General features: G+C 42.6%; 1 protein-coding gene across 1 annotated transcript in view; it reads right to left on the reverse strand.

Moving 5' to 3' along the window:
• Positions 1-3,094: 3,094 nt before the first annotated feature.
• The window catches only part of LOC118793264 (lysyl oxidase homolog 3B-like), a 45,016-nt gene continuing 29,236 nt past the window's right edge, over positions 3,095-18,874 (reverse strand). The window contains exons 6-15 of the mRNA XM_036551360.1: positions 18,665-18,845; positions 14,466-14,620; positions 12,115-12,285; positions 11,162-11,317; positions 8,923-9,082; positions 8,163-8,406; positions 5,880-5,995; positions 5,098-5,234; positions 4,126-4,237; positions 3,095-3,594 (exon numbers count right to left, since the gene is read on the reverse strand). Coding sequence (XP_036407253.1) covers positions 3,521-3,594; positions 4,126-4,237; positions 5,098-5,234; positions 5,880-5,995; positions 8,163-8,406; positions 8,923-9,082; positions 11,162-11,317; positions 12,115-12,285; positions 14,466-14,620; positions 18,665-18,845 — 1,506 coding nt within the window. The 3' untranslated portion in view covers positions 3,095-3,520. The remainder of the gene's footprint in view (positions 3,595-4,125; positions 4,238-5,097; positions 5,235-5,879; positions 5,996-8,162; positions 8,407-8,922; positions 9,083-11,161; positions 11,318-12,114; positions 12,286-14,465; positions 14,621-18,664; positions 18,846-18,874) is intronic.

An 18,874-nucleotide genomic window follows, 5' to 3' on the forward strand; every position in this document is an offset into this window, starting at 1 on the left:
GTGTGTGTAATAACACGAATATGTAACGACAGCATGCTTTCATGCTTTCATTGCTGTGGCTTGTGTTACAGCAGGAAGCTGCTAACCTCACTGTGGTTTTATATGGGGCTTGTGTGCTGTGGTGTGACAGTTTGTGGCGATAGCAGTTAGGGTGGGCTCACACACCTCTCAAACGCCCTCACCACTGTCTGACAGCGGTTTACGCAGAACACCATTGGCAGCATTCCAAGCTGCTGGCTCAGCAACACAGATCCCCAATCACTGCTCTGGATAGCATTCATTGGGCTCTTCTCGCCAAACACTGATACACGCTCAGTGTTGCTGAAGGAAACTAATACACCTTGACTTTTTTTTTCTCGAACAACTGATCTAAAATCAGCTTGACCACCCCAATCCAAACCAAATAATGTAAAGAGTTTTATCCTGATCCTGATCATTTATTAAAATATACACACTGGCAAACAACAGCTTTTCTTTTTCTCTCATCTGATGTGGATAAACTGATCAGCAAGTGTTTCTTGAAAAAAAAAAAAAACAGCTTATGATGTCAGTGGAGAGGCAGCTATCCTACAACTGGCACCCACTTTACTGTGACACACTATGGAACTTATAGTGCAACCAATGGCCATTGGCTCCATGTGATTGTGATTGGAAAACTGCATTTGTCTTACTCCAGGTTCTCACAGTGAGATGAGCTTAATATACAATTGGTGATTTCAAACGGTAATTAAGGGGGAAAGCGGAAAAAAAATACCTGATATAACGATCAAATCATGCCATCTTTGAACTACAGAATTAGAATGTCAGAGAGACCATTCCTGCTGTATGTTGCAATGTGATTTCTGCACAGTGTTGAGGGAAGTGCACAGTGCAGGAGCAAATACAAGCCCTGTGCTTTACCATCATACCACACTGCTGCCCTTAAACCCAGTGTAAAGAGGAATCCCAGACATACAGGCTACTTCCCTACCAGACTTCAAATTCCCCCTCTTTCTGTGGGTTTAAGACCAAGTAAATATGAAACAGTTGCTGCAAACAGTTCACACAGAGTTTGATGGTGGTAAGAGTAACAGTACCCTTTTAGGCATATTCCATGAGCAGATCCAAATGCCACTCCAGCAAATATGTTCCTTCCTCTTCTTTATGCACGAGGGGTAGTGAAAAACACTGCTTTTCCTTAGGAGTGCTTGGCTAATGTAGAGCACAGGAACAAGACAGGAGCTGCCAGGAAAATTCCAAAAACAGGAAATGGAGACATGTCTTTGTTCTTACTCAGTTTTAAAATGAGTGGGGAGAGTCGTTGCTGGCACCAAATTCGCTGTCAGTACACCCTGTTCTGATTTCAGATTACATGCCAATGATTCGCTGACTCACTCACCTAGCTCACTCATAGCATTTTATAATTATTTGCCTACACTTCATCAAAGATGATTGGTCATTGTGCGGTACTTGATACCATACATACAAATTGGTCTCCTTTTGGCTTCAATCACAGCACAGTGACTGTAAGCACTGTTGTTCTTTCATCCCACACTAAAAGTGCTAATCTAAATTTTGCTATTCTCTGGAAAGGCCTCAAATCACTGCATGACCAAAAGCACTGCTTAGCATGGGGATGCATTTGTGGTGAATGGGACATTTTGACTGCCAGGGTATAAGTTAATGATAACAGTATTTATATACTAATGAAGTGAATTAATTTAGTTAGTAAGAAAGAAGCATTGGATAAAATGAGGCATGTACATTTGATTTGGAGAGACATTATATAGTGCAGTTTCTACTTTCATTTCATTTCCTCTATTTTGCCACATAAACAGATGTCTTACGGAAGTTTGACATAAACGGCTTTCATGAATAATGAGTGTCTTAACCATCTCAGAACAGACAATAAACTGTTTCACAGTGACGGTTAAACCTTATTCTTTTTGTAACCATGTACAATTTTTGTCTGAAGGACAACATTTGAAGCAGAGCAGAAATAAACAATAAAAAAATATAATGTAACACTTTATTGTTTAGCCTCTCATGCAGCGAGAACGGAGGAGTTCTTCACCTGGTAGTCACCACATTCAGAAAGGTTTTTCTAGCAAAGCAGGCTGTTGTCTCAGTATTCACTGCAACATGAGGCGCTGCATTGTAAGCCCTACAGAAATCTTATTCTTAGAACACACAGCATGAAAACAGAAAGCAAGAAGAACAAATTGTTTTACAGCTCACAGTTGCTCACAAGGGCAGCTTGTTGCTGGTTAGCACCTGACACAAATTCAACAGTTAAGCTGAGGTGATAGCAGCATAGACATGCTGAATTTCAGCAAGAAATAACAACAAGCACCCATCGGCTATTTGCAGGGCTAAACTGGGGCTAAGATCTACTGTGTGTTCTAGCATTAATGCAAAAAGGAAGACTTAATGAACAGATGTAGTGAACTCCCCTGTTATAGAGGATGGGCCTTTTTTCCAGGGGTCACCTGCAGTCACAGCAGCACAGCCACTCCTTTTCTACTGATCTCCTCTTTCTGCATCAAGAGCAGCCTGTGTTACAGAACCATGTGCTTGCTACCTAATTTAAGTAACTGAAGCATCCATCAGTGGTCATATGAATAAAGCTGGTCAGTGCTACCTCCTTTTGATTGTATTTATTGTCCATTTTTCTTATGGATGTTTTGGCAAGTACATCTTAAGTGCATTGTGGAGGGGCACCACAGCAGTCACATTTAGGACCTGAATTTGTGACCCACTGATTTACAGTACTGTCTGACAGTGTTGTTAATGTATGTGCAACATATACATTGAGAAGGAACCGAATTTATAACTGTCCTGGCATTTTGAGGGTTAATGCCAAGGATTCAGATGGAAAACCTCTTCATTCCCATCTGCTGTGAGCCACAGTTTGATGTTCACATATGATTTGAAAGCAATGGCAGCGGCCTTCAAACTCAATATGGACCCAATATGTATACACACCTCACATACACATACTCACACTGAATATGTGTCATGCATCAATACAAAAATAGGAATATACTCCATGAAATCCAAACTAGATTTTCTTCTCCACGGCTAGGAGGCATAATATATAAGCTGCATGGTTTTTATGTAAAAAAAAGAGAAATACTTTTAAAATGTTTCAATATGAAAGGGTCATAAAATATTCAAATATAATACGACATCTGACCCATGTACTGTAAAGTAATTGTTCTCTTGTAAAGGGCCGAATTTACTAGACTAAAGTATATACTGAGTTCATTCCATTTCTCTTTGTCTGAGCTTCTGGATGGCTGTTGGTCTTGGTTCTGGTGTGATGTTCAAATAGCTAGATTAACAAGAGTTTGGCCATGGCACAGATATAAACACACAGGCACACACACACACACACACACACACACACACACACATGCACACACACAGGGACACATGTAACACACATATACAAGAACTACACATTTGTGCCTTGAAAGCCAGCTCCATTGAGTCTAAAGCCATACAGAGAGACTCCACCACAATGCAATGTCAGGTGCAGTTAGGAGATCTGGTTATTTAGCTGTCCGGGATACTTTTCAAACTTCTTCTCTGCCTCTTCACTGAATGCATCACCTAGGAGGGAAGGGAAGAATAGACTACTGTGAATGTGCTTTTAGCGATAGCAATGAATGTGGTTTTAGCTGCGTGTGCTTTTAGCTCCAATTGTGAATGTGCCTTTAGCTGCAGCTGTGAATATACTTTCATCTACTGTTGTGAAATATACTTTTTGCTGTATGTGCTTTTTCGCTACAGCTGTCAATGTGTTTTTAGTTACAGTATGGATGTGCCTTTAGCTGTATGTGCTTTTAACTGCAGATGTGAATGTTTTCAGCTGTATGTGCTCTTAGCTGATTTAGCCTTTATAGTAGCCATAGCTGAGCAGATGCTATTATTTTTTGTTTGTTATATGTTAGCTTCTGCTAAATTTTTGTGTGTATTTAGCTTCTGCTAAACACAAACAAATGTATGACACAAAAAATGCAGCAGTGCATTTTGTGCAGTTACAATATTTGGACCACTTAAGCCTGGTAAATTTTTGTTGGATACAAATATATACCCAGACCCCAGGAACTGAGCCCCTCTCATTGCTGTGGAATGACTCACCAAGATGGCATTTGTGCAGCCAAATCCGATGGCCATCGTATTTGCAATTGCACTTCATGGCGTTGTTGGTGAAGTCACTCTCTGCGACCTCATAGTTTGGATTTATCACCACCTGACCATGAGGAATGAAGCAGAGTTATGAGGGGAAAAGAGAGAGAGACCTTGCCCTTGTTTCTGGGGCCTAATCCTTGCTCCCTGATTATAATTCTCTGCTGTCCTTAACTCATGTGCATATCAGACACCTTGCAATGCTTACATTCCTACAATCTGTAACCCTTTAACACAGTCAGATTTTGTGCTATGGTAAAGTGCCTCACTGAACGGTACAACCATACTGTCTCTGCATCACAGTACAAATACTATTGTAATGCATGTGTTTAGTGAATTATTTTAATTTTATTCTTTAGCACATTTTACACCTTGATAAATGTCAGTGTATGGTTTAATATGAGTAATATGAACCCAAAATATGAGTAGTTTTTCTATATTGGGGCTCTATTAGGAAATATTTACATTTACATTTATTCATTTGGCAGCTATTAATAGCTATCAGCTATTGTCACTTTGAATGTATTCAGAAACTCACATTCATGAAAGTGACAATAATATTCCTCTAACATATGTAGCAGATTATGACTGATTATTGAAAATAAATTATTTTAGACTTTAAAATAATATTCCTTTTGTGAGGGAAACTGTTTACAAAGTTACAGGATTTTACTAGAACAAGCCCTGATTCAGCATATCAGTGAGATTTGTCACACATGGACATCATGCTTTTCAAAAACAGCAAAAAAACATGTGCCAGGTCAATAAAGCCATCCTTATGAGAAGGCCAAATTAACTGAACAATAAAGAATGTGAACCAAGCATGTTATCTTTCAAGTGAACAATGATCACATTCTTCATGTACCCATGTGCAATGTAAATACATGCTTACTATTCTTTGAGCACATACTGGTCCCGGTCTACCTGTAAGATATAGTTTCCAGGTTTGACATCAGTGATGTCGATCCACTGACAGTCGATGTCATGGCGGTACAGGTCCCAGCAGCCAACAGTGATGCCCTGCTCACCGAAGTTGGCACACTCGTAGCGTTTTGATACCCCTAGAGGGTACCCACAGAACACCTCCATTAATAAATTGCTGAGATGTAAGAAGACAATGGAACTATAACGTAAGTATTAGTATAGGCCAATCAATTGTAGTCCACTGATGAGAACACAGAAACTCTCACAGTCAAATGTGAAGCATGTAGAATATTAATAATAATGAATACATTGTAAAAGGGCTGTTTCTATGCTGAAGCAGTGTTATGGTGTGTAGAGGGTCATTGTAATCCCACTCATGATGAGGAATGAGAGTTCAGAGGGTTTGTTTGCAGATAAAATACACAAAAGCCCTGCCTCACAGAGCCACTTTTGGACATTCCCCTCTAGTTTCACTTTGATCACCCTGCCAACAGAGGGCGCTACAGCTCCACTTTCTCCCACAACACCCATGTCTCCTAACAGACCACCCAGCTGTAGTGCTAGTCTTATCTGGGAGAATGCTGCATAGATTCTGTGCAGAATCACAGATCTATTAAATCACATTATTAAATCACACATTACATTACATTACATTACATGCATTTAGCAGATGTTCTTATCCAGAGTGACTTCCATCACAAGCAATCTGTGCAGATTCTGTGTGGCCTAGCTCACTGGCTGCCCTGTTGGGAGCAGCATGTTGGTGCCCCCCGGGGTCCTACCTTCCTGGCAGTCTGTGTCCTCCAGGCAGAAGCTGGCTTTGTGGCCATCTGCCACCTTGCTGCCGTTGATGGACAGCAGATCATAGTGAGTAAATATGTTCATGCTGTGATAATGCCTGAAGGAACAAACAATCGCACAGACACACACACACACACACATACACACAGACACACACACACACAAAGTGAAACATCACAGAAAGCACCAGCCTTTCGTAGGGTACGAGGCTCACCATGCACATGCAATAACAAGCCGGCCATTGTGTGATTCTTACATTTCTGCAATGTTGTGGAGAATGTTATGTGTGTGTGCTGCAGAGGACAGCGTTACCTAAAGCACCCGGCACCTTGGCATGATACTGATTCTGAATGAGAGGGGATTAACGTCAAATGGTTCTGCCCTGTGACAAATACACCTGGCTTATTCCTACTGAAAACCTCAGCCAAGTTTCTTAATTCTGCTTGGACCATTGCTGAGCATCATTTATTGAAAACATTACATTACATTACTCATTTAGTAGATGCTCTTACCCAGAATGACTTCCAAATAAGTGCATCACTATGGTAAGAGTAGTTATTGCGAAGTATTACAAGAGGCCAGTAAGATACAAAAAACCAGTCAGTGATGAGGCTGTCTCATTTTCTCTATCTTTTGTTAAAGCACAAAAAATGGAGGTTGGAAATGGGGATGGGATTGCTTCTGAGGATTGATTTCCTACATAGCCTTGCATTTGTTTTCTGACTAATACTTTCCACATTCGTTAGTGTAAACTGGGTCTTGTTTAAATTTACAGTCTGTGGCTGTGCATGTAAGGTAGGCTGGCTCCTAGGTGGTTTGATTAGTGTGAGTCTGTGGGAGGAGGTCCAAGCAATCTCCCTAACTGGATTCTCTTAATGTGATTTATATCAAAGGCTGTGGAGTGTTTAGGAACAGTTAAAAAGACTAATGATGTTTGATGATCATGCTTTTGCCTGTTCAATTTTGTTGCTCTGAAGATAATGTATTTCAGCTGCTGTGGGCTGTTAAAAAGACACCCGAATTTCATGTGGGTGTTATTTTGTTTCGTGTGTTTCGGCCAATCCTTCAAAAGACAACAAAAGAAAAACCCAAACTGTTGTTTCTGCTCTGGTTTCCTAATCGTCTCCATAATACATTTTTGGACTGGACTAAAGCAATGTAAATGTACATGTGTATGAATAAGTCTGACATTCAGTGCCGAACACCTAAAGTGATAAAAACCAGGATGTGAACGGAACCCATGGTGTAAATACAGGGCCCACTTTGGCTTGTGGTGGAAAGCGGAGGGTCCTGTTGCAGCCCTTCTATCGCACAGTGTTCACACAACGTCATTGTGACATTGTGTAAAGTTGAAACTTTGTGAAACCCCAGCACGTTAGAGGGCAGGCTTTCAGCATAATTCAACAGCAGTGGTATCAGTCACAATCAGGAGTCTACCTGTATGGCAGTAACAGTGCCTCAGATGTTTCTGTTATATGTAGAAGTAGCACTTTGTCTCTACTTATATCAATATATCGTACTTAATATGTTAATGAAAAACTTTCAACCGACCTACTGAAACTATCATGGATTGTTGCTGTGGTTGTGATTGTAGGAAGAAATGTGAAATCCTTTGAACCATAATGCACATTTTTGTTCATCTGATTGCAAAATGTTTTTTTAAATGAAGTCACTGTATAAAATCAAGAAAAAATGTAGAAATATTACACCAACAGCATGCTGAGCAGAGTAAATAACCACGCTTTGACCAAAAACTGACCACAAGTAGCAAGACACGGCTGACACATGGTAAGTGTTGTTACACCACAAAACACTGATGACAAAGACGCAGTGCATGTCGGACTGAGACAAACAGAGAGAAGGAGAAGAACAACATAGATTACAACAACGACCATATGCTGCCACGCTCCATGGACAACAAGGCCGAACCATGCTGACATGGACAAACACGTTCTGGAGATAGGCCCCACCCTAAATAATGTGGGAAGTGGGGCATTGGAGAGAAATCACTGAAGAGCAAGAAATAAAACACGATTGGTAGTACAAAAACAACAGCCACAACACGCTACCCTTTTCTAGCCCACTGCCCCACTTGAAATGCATTCACAGCCACAGCGAGAGGCCCAGCGACCAGACCATGCTACATGCGAGTCATGCTGTTGAGTTGTGCTGCGCCTTTCCCCAAACAGGCAGCCAGGATGGGTTATCCCACCCACAATAAGCCTCCCCTCCCCCCCACAAGCCACTGCAGACCCCCCATTTACCTATGGCACTCATGCCACACCCAGGAGTGGCGGCCCGCCTTGGGGCGGAAGTCAGCGCGACCGATATTGTGGATCTGGGAGGAGAAGCGCAGCAGGCGGCGGTGGCCGTAGGGCCAGTTGGCCTTGGCGGCTGACTTGGAGAGGCAGTCCTCCTCGGCTGCGCAGTACAGCATGTGCAGGGGCCGGTCCTCGATGTAGACTGTCTGTTCCACCAGCGGGGCGTGCAGGATCAGGTCAGAGGCAGCTGCCATGGGGGGGGGGGGGGGGGGGGGGGGTGACAGCAAAAAAGAGTCTCATTCAGGGAAACTAAACCTGCAATGGCTTTGAAGGTAGGGGGCCATAATCCTGATCACAAAGCCTACTGGGTCTTCCATCTCTCTTTGGTAAGAAGCCAACATGCACTGATCCAGGTACAGTGGATGCATCTGCTCAGTTTGCATGTTAGCTGCTTGAACTGACTGATGGTAAGACAGCTGGATTCCATCAGCGCTGAGGTCAAAGGTTGCTGATACACAGAAGGAAAAACTAGGCAAGACAGCAACTGACAGTAAACTATTTTCACATGGATCATGGCATTCCTTGCAGGCAGTTGCTCATTTAAAATATTTTAAAATATTTTTAACTTCCGACTGACCATTAAAGGAAACTACTCTGGCCATGTCTTGACAGGTTTCTGTACTTTGAAACGGTAGGCCAGCATGCCATGTTGGTCTGATGTTTCCCCAACATTTCCCTGATGTTATCCCCCGTTCTCACTCACTCTCAGAGCAGATGACCCCTGCTGCAAAGCGCGTTCCCGCCTTCTGGCAGCTAACGACCTTGTGGCGCTGGCAGTCGTTAAGTGTCATCTCGTCCCCTGTGCACTTGACCCCACTCATCACCATGTCCGTCACGTTGCTACTGTCCCAGTACCATGTTTCCTTGGCAACAAACATTGAGGGGTCAGAGGGAGGATGTCATCTCAAGTTAAGTTTTAAAAGAGTTAAAACCCTGTATTAAGAACTACATGGAGCCTTCATAGGTCTTCTTAAAAACTTATGCTACACAGTCACAGGGCAGATTGTGATGTCTGTCTCCATGCCAAATATATCTTTACTGCAACAAACCAAATCAGAATACCATGGTAATATCACTTGGATGGTGGATATGGATGGGGATAAAACCCAACCCATGACAACAGACTTGTTATTGCCACAAGTGTTTATGAATGCTTTTGTAGTGCTTATGAAGGTATCACACAGATCTTCAGTAAGACCCTTCAATGAAAAGAATCTGTTTACAGTGCTTCCTTCACTGGGGGCAGGGGACTGGAAGAGGAGATATACTATCAGATGTTGTTCTGTAAAACAGTTCTGTAATCTCCAATCATGTATTGAATTCCATGCTTATCATGCAGAACTTGTTACACAGTGGGTAATTAAAAAATATTTAATATAATATAATATAATTTTACACGTCACTAAATTTGATATCAGTTAAAAAAAAAATTTCTTATTATTATCACTTCATATTTGAACATGTGTCATTATGCTTTAAGGGACAGTAAAAAGCAATTTGACAGCCCATGATCTTAATTTTTTAAACCTAACTTTCTAAATTAATCTGAAATTTAACAGGTAGTTTCATGTTCTCCCACCAATGCAATCAGCTGAAAACAAATGTCTCCAGAAATATAATTACACGCAAATGAATGGATCTTTTGTAACCAATGACATTTTCATTTTACACCACAGTTCATACTGAGATAATACTTTACTCAAGATTCTAGCATGCAGAGAGTACTTTACTCAAGGTTGCACTATCCAGGGAAATACTTTACTGAAGGTTATAGTATGCAGGGAATACGTTAGTAAAGGTGGTATCATGCAGGGAATACTTTAATAAAGGTGGTATGCAGGAAGTATGTTACTAAAGGTGATAGCATGCAGGAAGTACTTTATTCTAGGTAAGAGCATGCAGGGAGTGTTATTCAAAGAAATAAGATGCAGGGAGTATGTTACTAAAGGTGACAGCATGCAGCAAGTATGTTTCGTAGGGTGATAGCATATGGGAAGTTGTGTGTTAGTCATGGTGACGGCATGCGGGCAGTGTGTTACTCATGGCGACGGCATGCGGACAGTGCGTTACTTGCGGTGACGGCATGCGGGCAGTGCGTTACTCATGTTGACGTCATGCGGGCAGTGTGTTACTCATGGCGACGGCATGCGGGCAGTGCGTTACTTGCGGTGACGGCATGCGGGCAGTGCGTTACTCATGGTGACGTCATGCGGGCAGTGCGTTATTTGTGGTGACGGCATGCGGGCAGTGCGTTACTCATGGTGACATCATGCGGACACTGTGTTACTTGTGGCGACGGCATGTGGGCAGTGTGTTACTCATGGTGACGTCATGCGGACACTGTGTTACTTGTGGCGACGGCATGCAGGCAGTGCATTACTCATGGAGGTGCCATGCAGGCAGTGCGTTATTCATGGAGGTGCCATGCAGGCAGCGCATTACTCATGGAGGTGCCATGCAGGCAGCGCATTACTCATGGAGGTGCCATGCAGGCAGCGCATTACTCATGGAGGTGCCATGCAGGCAGCGCGTTATTCATGGAGGTGCCATGCAGGCAGCGCGTTACTCATGGAGGTGCCATGCAGGCAGCGCGTTACTCATGGAGGTGCCATGCAGGCAGCGCGTTACTCATGGAGGTGCCATGCAGGCAGCGCATTACTCATGGAGGTGCCATGCAGGCAGTGCGTTATTCATGGCGATAGCATGCGGGCAGTGCATTACTCATAGCGACGTCATGCAGGCAGCGCATTACTCACAGTGACAGCATGCAGGCAGCGCATTACTCATAGCGACGTCATGCAGGCAGTGCATTACTCACAGTGACAGCATGCAGGCAGCGCATTACTCATAGCGACGTCATGCAGGCAGTGCATTACTCACAGTGACAGCATGCAGGCAGCGCATTACTCATAGCGACGTCATGCAGGCAGTGCATTACTCACAGTGACAGCATGCAGGGAGTAGCCCAGCCCCAGCTGTCTGCAGGCCACCATGGCTTCCTGCGTGGTCCAGCCGTCACTGCACACCATGCCCCACCCGGTCCCCACCTTCACCTCCACCCGACCCTCATAATCTGTCCGTCCGCCCACGATCCGGATCTGCAGAGAGGCCCTGCGGGACATCAGCATGCAACGCCCCGCCCCCCCGGTCTGACTCCTGACCCTCCCCTCCCACAGTCCCCCTCCTATATAGAATCACACAATATGTCCAAAAGGTCAGCCTGTCCTCTCATGGCCACTCTACCTTCAGCTTGCTCATTTACTGAGCTCAGAAAACAACAACCTGAGATTTGCTTTATTGAGAAACTGACTGCAAAGAGCCCTTGACATGAGTAAGTACATGGTTAGAGAAGAAAGTGACCTTGCTGTGCCCTCAACAGATGAGCAACAAAAAAATCATCAAACTGTCACTTCTGCAAGAAGTTACATCTGAGACGGGTAAAACAAAAGCACTCTCTGAAGCACTCTCTCTGTGAGAATGAGAGCCATCTCTTCAACAGAGAGAAAGAGAGACAGAATGTTAGTAGTGAGTAGGATATGTGGTGCTGCCCTGCACAACACTGTAAGAACTAACATGAAGCATGATGCATTATATCATATTGTTCATTTACTTCCCAAATGTCCTTATTCTAGTGTGCATTTTACAGTTTTATCCATTTGTGAATATTTTGGATATTGGATATTCAAATGGATATTTTCCTGAAGCAGTGCAGATTAACTACCTTGCTTCAGGGTAAAATGACACTGTAGCACCCAGCAATAGAACCAGTACCCTTTAGGTTACAAACCACAGCTCTTTAACCACTATGCTCCAGTGTGGTCTTCCACCAGTACCCTAGTGCAGGCTGCTTGCAGGGTAGGGAATATTTGTAGAAGGTGGGAGTTTGGCTACCTACTCGCAAGCCGCTTTTAGCGTATCCCAGCCCCAGCTGCCGGCAGACCACCATGGCCTCCCGTGTGGTCCAGCCCTCTCCACAGATCACCCCCCAGCCGTCCGTCCCGTTCCCCTCCGAGATTAGCTGCTCCACGCGCCCCTCAAAGCGCGTGCGCCCCCCCGTGAGACGGATCTGCATAAGGGTTGGTCATGGAGGAGTTAGAGCAATCACTGGATTCAAACATGGCCTGGCTGGCCAACCATGACTGAGTTGGTTCACCTGCCAGCATGTTGGAATGTGTGTTTTTTTTTTCAGAAACATTACAAGGGAGCAGCATGTATTATGTGTGCTGATTTGGTCAGAGATAAATCATACAAAGACATCTACACATTTCGGCCAAATTGCAAGCAAATGCATTGAAAGCAGTAATGTTGAGTTTTTCTATTGTTGGACTATTTTCTTTTGTCTGTGTGTACCATGTCACAATATTGGTTTCATATTTCATCAGAAGTATTCAATACAAGTGAAACTGTCCACTGGTTCTTAAAAACTGTTTTGCTTGCAGAATTTGCAAAATGTTTTAGATTGTACTATGGAGAAGAAAATAAAAAAAACTTTGCATGTTTTTACTCATTACTGTCCCTGGACATTTTGTTAAATTTGTTTTGACTGACAGGGCCTTTGTGATTATCTCTCAGGAGACCAGAATGCAACACAGCAATCACAGTTTTAAGAGAAGCACTGACATCAATATGTGCTTGTCCACAGATTCATTCCTTTAAATAGGCACAATTTCTTTAACCAGTTACTCCTTGTACTTTATGGGAGTTAGCAAGGAAACCAGAATAATTTCTTATAGGTCTTACCTCCCTCTCTACTAAATTCACACAACATTCCAGCAATGTTTTAATTAATTTTCTCAGCCCAGAACCATTAACAAATAAACTCTGTGCCTAAGCATGTATTGACCAAGAAAGGTGTCAGTGCTGCTGTAGCAGTGGACATGTTGTTCCCTTTAGTTTCCAGTTTCTCAGATTTTGTTAAGATCGACATCATGCAAACCAGCACCTCAGGTCCACTTTTGTAAAATTAAATTTGAAGGGCTGTTTTCTGTACCCAGGGAAACTTGTATCAGATTCAGGTGGATGGAGTACCTAAGCACTTATCCTGTAAAAACCATTTCCTTGGAGTATGCTTTGGGTGTCCAGCTAAAAACATCCCTGGTGTTACATTTCAAATTCCTTGTGACTTTTACTTCCACAGAACATGACATTTATTTTGTGTTCCAATGAGCTTAATGCTCTTGCAATTAGCTATTGGCATAAACTACTCATTGAACAGCATTTTCATTTAAGTAGAACTATAGAAATTTGGGGGACATCTCAGACTCAATATCTGGGGTGCTGATTGACATGAATACAAAGATCCCAATAATTATTTTACTCAAATGAGTCTTTTCAGTCAAGATGTAGTTATTGCATAATGTTCACTTATAAATATCCCACTTGCTTAGCGACAAGCAGGCAAGTAGCATTTGCTGTGATCTAAGTTTAGTATGACAGACATTTCAGTTTTGTACATACACATCTAATGGCTTTCAGTATATGCACCCAGTTTTCTTCTCTAGTGTGAAGAATTATATGAACAGGTATTTCAAAGTTGAGTAAAGTAACCCTATCAGCACTCAAAAGGACTGGCCAGGCATCATATTCATCATAACCTAAAACACACACACACAATAACAAACAGCTAAAAGGTTACATTATGTCACTCAGATTTACATATGCAACAGTTTATAATGCTATATTAAACCAGTAGTGATTGGTTAGCTTCAGAAGAGTAGCTAGCAGTTTAATGATTATGTATCACACCACACTTGTTAGTAGTTATAAAATAAAGCCCACTAAACAGCTGTGCAATTGAAAATTCATTGTATATAATAACCACATGATTGTGCAGAGAGTCTCAGAGTGACTTTAACGGCACTTTAACATAATATGTTAAAAGTGTGACTCCCTATTCAGTACAGTATAGCAGTGGTCTGTCCACATTCCACCATAGACCTACATAAATGTACGAAAGATTAAACACATTAATGTGATCTGGGCCCCAAAACTTGGAGCTTGGTAGTGGTGATAGGGCAGTGAGGCTTCATGAACAACATTAAGAGCGGAGCTGACAATGCCTGGCTGCTTTGAGCCAATCAAAAGATCATGCTGAAAAAGATGTGACAAAACATTATGATTGGTTCAAACAAGTGAACCAGCAAGAGCAGACAGCACAGAGATAGTTCCACCCATATACTCTACAACAACCTTTGTTAGTTAGCATGCATGGCATTTAAGGGGTGGGGTGGGGCGTGGCTCTCTGACCATTTTTTCAAAGCCCATGTAAGGCACGTTGCACCTGACGGAGGCATCCTCGACATGCTGACAGTTCTCAGATGTGATGTTCTTGAAGGGGCAATTCCACAGGGATTTCTCCTGACCCAAACACTGAACCTCATTCATGTGGATGGGACCCATTCCTGTGGATATAGGGACACAAATCATGAACACAGCAGAGGGGACGTGACACGTCAATGTATTATAGAGGACACAACCAATAAACACCCTATATGAGTCATAGATGGAACACCCAGCACAATCAGTCAGCACACTCTAGAGAACATAATCACCTGAAACTCTGTGCCACATATGGCCAATAAATGCACTGTGTGGGATATGACCAGTAAAGGTCATGTGCTTGATATTACCAACAGAAACACCATATAGGACTGTAGAGGTGCAGAAAACCCCATTAGGCATTTTTTACTGGTTTGTGCTGAGCATGTTCTATATTGCAAAGCTCTAGTAGTTTCCATAAACTGATTACCCCTAACACTTTACTGTCAAATTAAGGAAAGTTTTATTTGGTACTGCAGTTTTAACAAATGAAATATCATACAGTGCTTCACAGGGCATGTTGAAAAAACTTTAAAAAAACATTATGGAATAAAATAAATGGAAAATGCCTCATCTATCTATTTGTGAAGGAGAACCTTCACCACCTCTCCCTAAGTGTTACTTGTATCAATCATTGGTTAAATGCTCACATGTGTGTGACTTGTTTGGGGAACCAGCCTATTGGCTAACAAGTCACATCTGACTAATTGAAGGTGGATTAAATACAGGTGTGGCTGAAAAGCAGGGGAGAGGCTTGTTTTGTCTCTGCTGTTAGTTGGTTTCGGTTCATTGTATTTTAAAATAAATGATTGTGTTCTTTTAACCTTTGCTCTTTTTGGCTTATTTACGGGAGCAGTGTGAGCCAGCTTCACTACACCATTAATGGAAGCTCAGTGGGACTGAGAGACAACAGATTCATCTGAAACACAGGAACGCAGACACAGCCAGTTCTCAGCAAAAGTGGGCCCGCCATCCCCTCCAATCAGTGTTTGCACTGTCTGCCTGGCAAGCACTCACCCAGAGGAAGTAGCACTGCACTGACACCCACCCAATATGCCAGGGTGAAGGTGTGAAATATTCTCCCAGACACAAACACAAAATTTACAGACATCATCTCTAATCCTGTCCTGTAGACCTAATCCCAAAACGACCATGATATGAATATTATGTTCATATACACTCGTAATAGCATTAAGTGTTGGGGATTTGTGTACTTCCACATGTGAATTGTGAATTTCCACATGTGATTACACAGGGTCAAGGCCATTTTGTGCCAATGTGACATGGAGCCAAAATTACACAAGATTGTCCTGTTTCAAGATTTTGACTTTCATCATAGAGTAAAATGTTTTTATCTAGAGCTACATGACAGCCATTTCTTTTATCAAAGTGGACAATATTTAAGGAAATGAACCTCAAATGCTTATTTACATAGAAAGGGCTATTTGGTCTGCTGTGCAGTGCATATTTAGTAACTTCAAAGGACGAGGCACTGCATTATGTGTGAAATGTGTATTTAATGACTTCAAGGGGCACTGCATTGTCTGCAGACTGCTGTTTACTCTGCCTGTCTGGATAGGAGAGGTGGTGACTGTCTGTGGATTGGGCAGCAGAGCCCCAATGGGCCCACCATTTTTGTTCATCTCACTGTCGATATTTACACTTGTTTCTTGCAAGATTCTCCTTTCTCCTGGTCTCAGTCATTCTCCAATGACTATATGCGGGGTGGGAGTGTAGCATAGTTGTTAAGGAGCAGGACTTGTAACCTCAAGCTTGTTGGTTTGATTCCCCACTGGGGCACTGCTGCTGTACCCTCAGGCAAGGTACTTAACCTACAATTACCTCAGTAAATATCCAGCTGTATAAATGGGTAACATTGTAAAAAAAACTGTAACCAATGTAAGTTACTCTGGATAAGAGCATCTGCTAAATGGCGATAATGCAATGTAAACTATAGCTGTTTTTGTGCTTCATGTATATCAATATGCCATCTGCACTGTGAGTGAGGAGATATATTAAAACCTTCAACAGTCTGCATATATTTAAATTTTTAAAATAAGATTTTCAAAGACGAAAAGACAGAAATAAATAAAACTGAGTCCATGTGCAAGGCATGAGAACTTCCAAGAGTCTGAATGTTTAATGTTTCAATATTTTGAGAAACTTTGTTGGTGTGGAAATTCTTGAAACAGCTCATCAATGCATATGTAAAAACAGATTAATATTTTACGACTCCCACCCCCTTTCGCACACACACAGTCCTGTATAAACAGACTCATACTGAAGAACAGACCAGTGCTCTGTGCCCACTTGAGAATAGCTCCCTTGTTCAATCCAAGGACTGGACGCAACCAGGAGTACCTGCCACCTCTGGCATTTCATGAAAAGTGTTTCTGCTCTGCTGCAAAATTCGAGAATATTTTTGAAGCACACAGGTCACACTCTTTAAACATGTTGCTCAGAGGGTTCCTCATAAAATGGTGTCCCACCAATCATTGCCCATCTCTTTCCATTTCTCATAAGATAAGATTAATCTTGCAATCCTTTTTGCTAAGGAATCATATTGCCATTCACTGGAAATAACCAACTGTATCTGTGTAAGAGGGAGAGTCCAGCAGTTTCCAGCAGAGGGGAAAAAACCATTTGGGTCTTTCTGTATCCAACAGGGGCCTGTACACATGCCTTTACAGAAAAGCCCTTTCTGTGAAACTTGTCCAGAGGCAGAACCACTGACACTGTGAGTTCATTCTTCTCCCACCAGAGGCAGCCACAAATGCAGCAGAGCCCTGCCCTGCTGTTCCATCCATGTAAAGGCTCCCAGGCGAACTTCAGAATCTACTAGCCAATTTTGGCTCATATATGAGATGTGAAGGACATTAGGGGATGAGCATTACAGTGCTTCCAAAATATCACTGAATAAATACAATTCCAGACTGTTTACTCACATTCTTTGTTGTTTTCCTGTTTGTTTGTAAATCAGAAAACAGGTTCAGAAATTCACCTTGTCTACTCTCACCCCTCTGATTTTCTGCTCTGTTATTTATTAGTCCAGCATATGAACTGTTTGCCAAATGGAATAAATAAAAACACAGAAAAACTCAGAGCACTACTGGGACATATGTGAGTTAACACATGCATGCACAAATTCAATGATGACTGAGCAATGGTCTGTCAGTTTGACCTCTGTGCAGCTCACAGTCTGCTGTGCTGATCCTTTTCTTCACACCAGTGTCTTTTCTGTCACAGGTATCTGAAAGAGTGTGCATGTCTGCACTTTAACCACTGGTGGCCAACCTTTCTGCTTTCGTAAGGCAGGTTGCATTTACATGTTTTTTCATGCGTCTCTGTGTCTGACAAGAAGGTGTCAGCCAGACAAGCTTTGTCTGAAGCTTATACAGTGGTAAAGCCTTCACCTCTCCATATGTCAGTACCTCATCAGACACTGTTGACTCACAGCTGCGCGTGAACATTGTGAATTTTCACATTCCCATAGTCAGCATAGACTACACATGAAACCTAGAGTTTATAGCTGGTGGTGGCCAAATCCCAGTTCTTGAGTGACAGGCTGGGTTCTCCGCCACATGAAACTCGCTGAAACCTATCACTTGCATTCAGTCATTTTGATTTACATGACTGAGGCACAGTTTCACCTGAATTTGCTCCCAATTCAAGGGCAAATGCAACTTGTTGCGATAGAAATGATCACTAGTTTACTTTATAATTATCGTTCATTTATATCTAATTAAAGCTTGAAATGAATGTTAATGTTTTTGGCTAAAATAGTATGTATTGTAACATGAAACCTAGGGAAAGTTTTTTGGTTGGACAAAACACACACACACACACACACACACACACACACACACGCACACACAAACACACACACACACAAATGTGAACATCCCATTCAGGGTTGACTTCTCAGTGCTTGTTTTGTCCAACTAAACACACTACCCTCCTCATGTCACCAGCCTTTGTGCTTTTTACAGAGTGATTAACTATTTCTCAGTCATAGGAGGGCAGTGTGCAAGCTAGAAGCAGGGTTATTGACAGACAAAACTTTTTCTGCGGGCACAGAGCAGTCGTCACAGTCGTTGCGGTTGTTGTGGTCAGCACCATGCACTCACCCTGGCCCATGCGCGCCCCCGTCAGGGCCTCCTTCGCGCTGCCAAAGCCCAGCTCCCGGCACACCACGCTGGCGGACTGCAGGTTCCAGCGGTCATCACACACCGTCCCCCACTCATTGTTCTTCAGCACCTCCACGCGCCCCTCCCCCAACCTCCACCCCCCCTTCAGTCTCACCATAGCCTATGGGAGGGAGAGGCATAAGGCTTAAG

This window comes from Megalops cyprinoides, chromosome 18 (assembly GCF_013368585.1).
Source record: "Megalops cyprinoides isolate fMegCyp1 chromosome 18, fMegCyp1.pri, whole genome shotgun sequence".
Taxonomy (NCBI): domain Eukaryota; kingdom Metazoa; phylum Chordata; class Actinopteri; order Elopiformes; family Megalopidae; genus Megalops; species Megalops cyprinoides.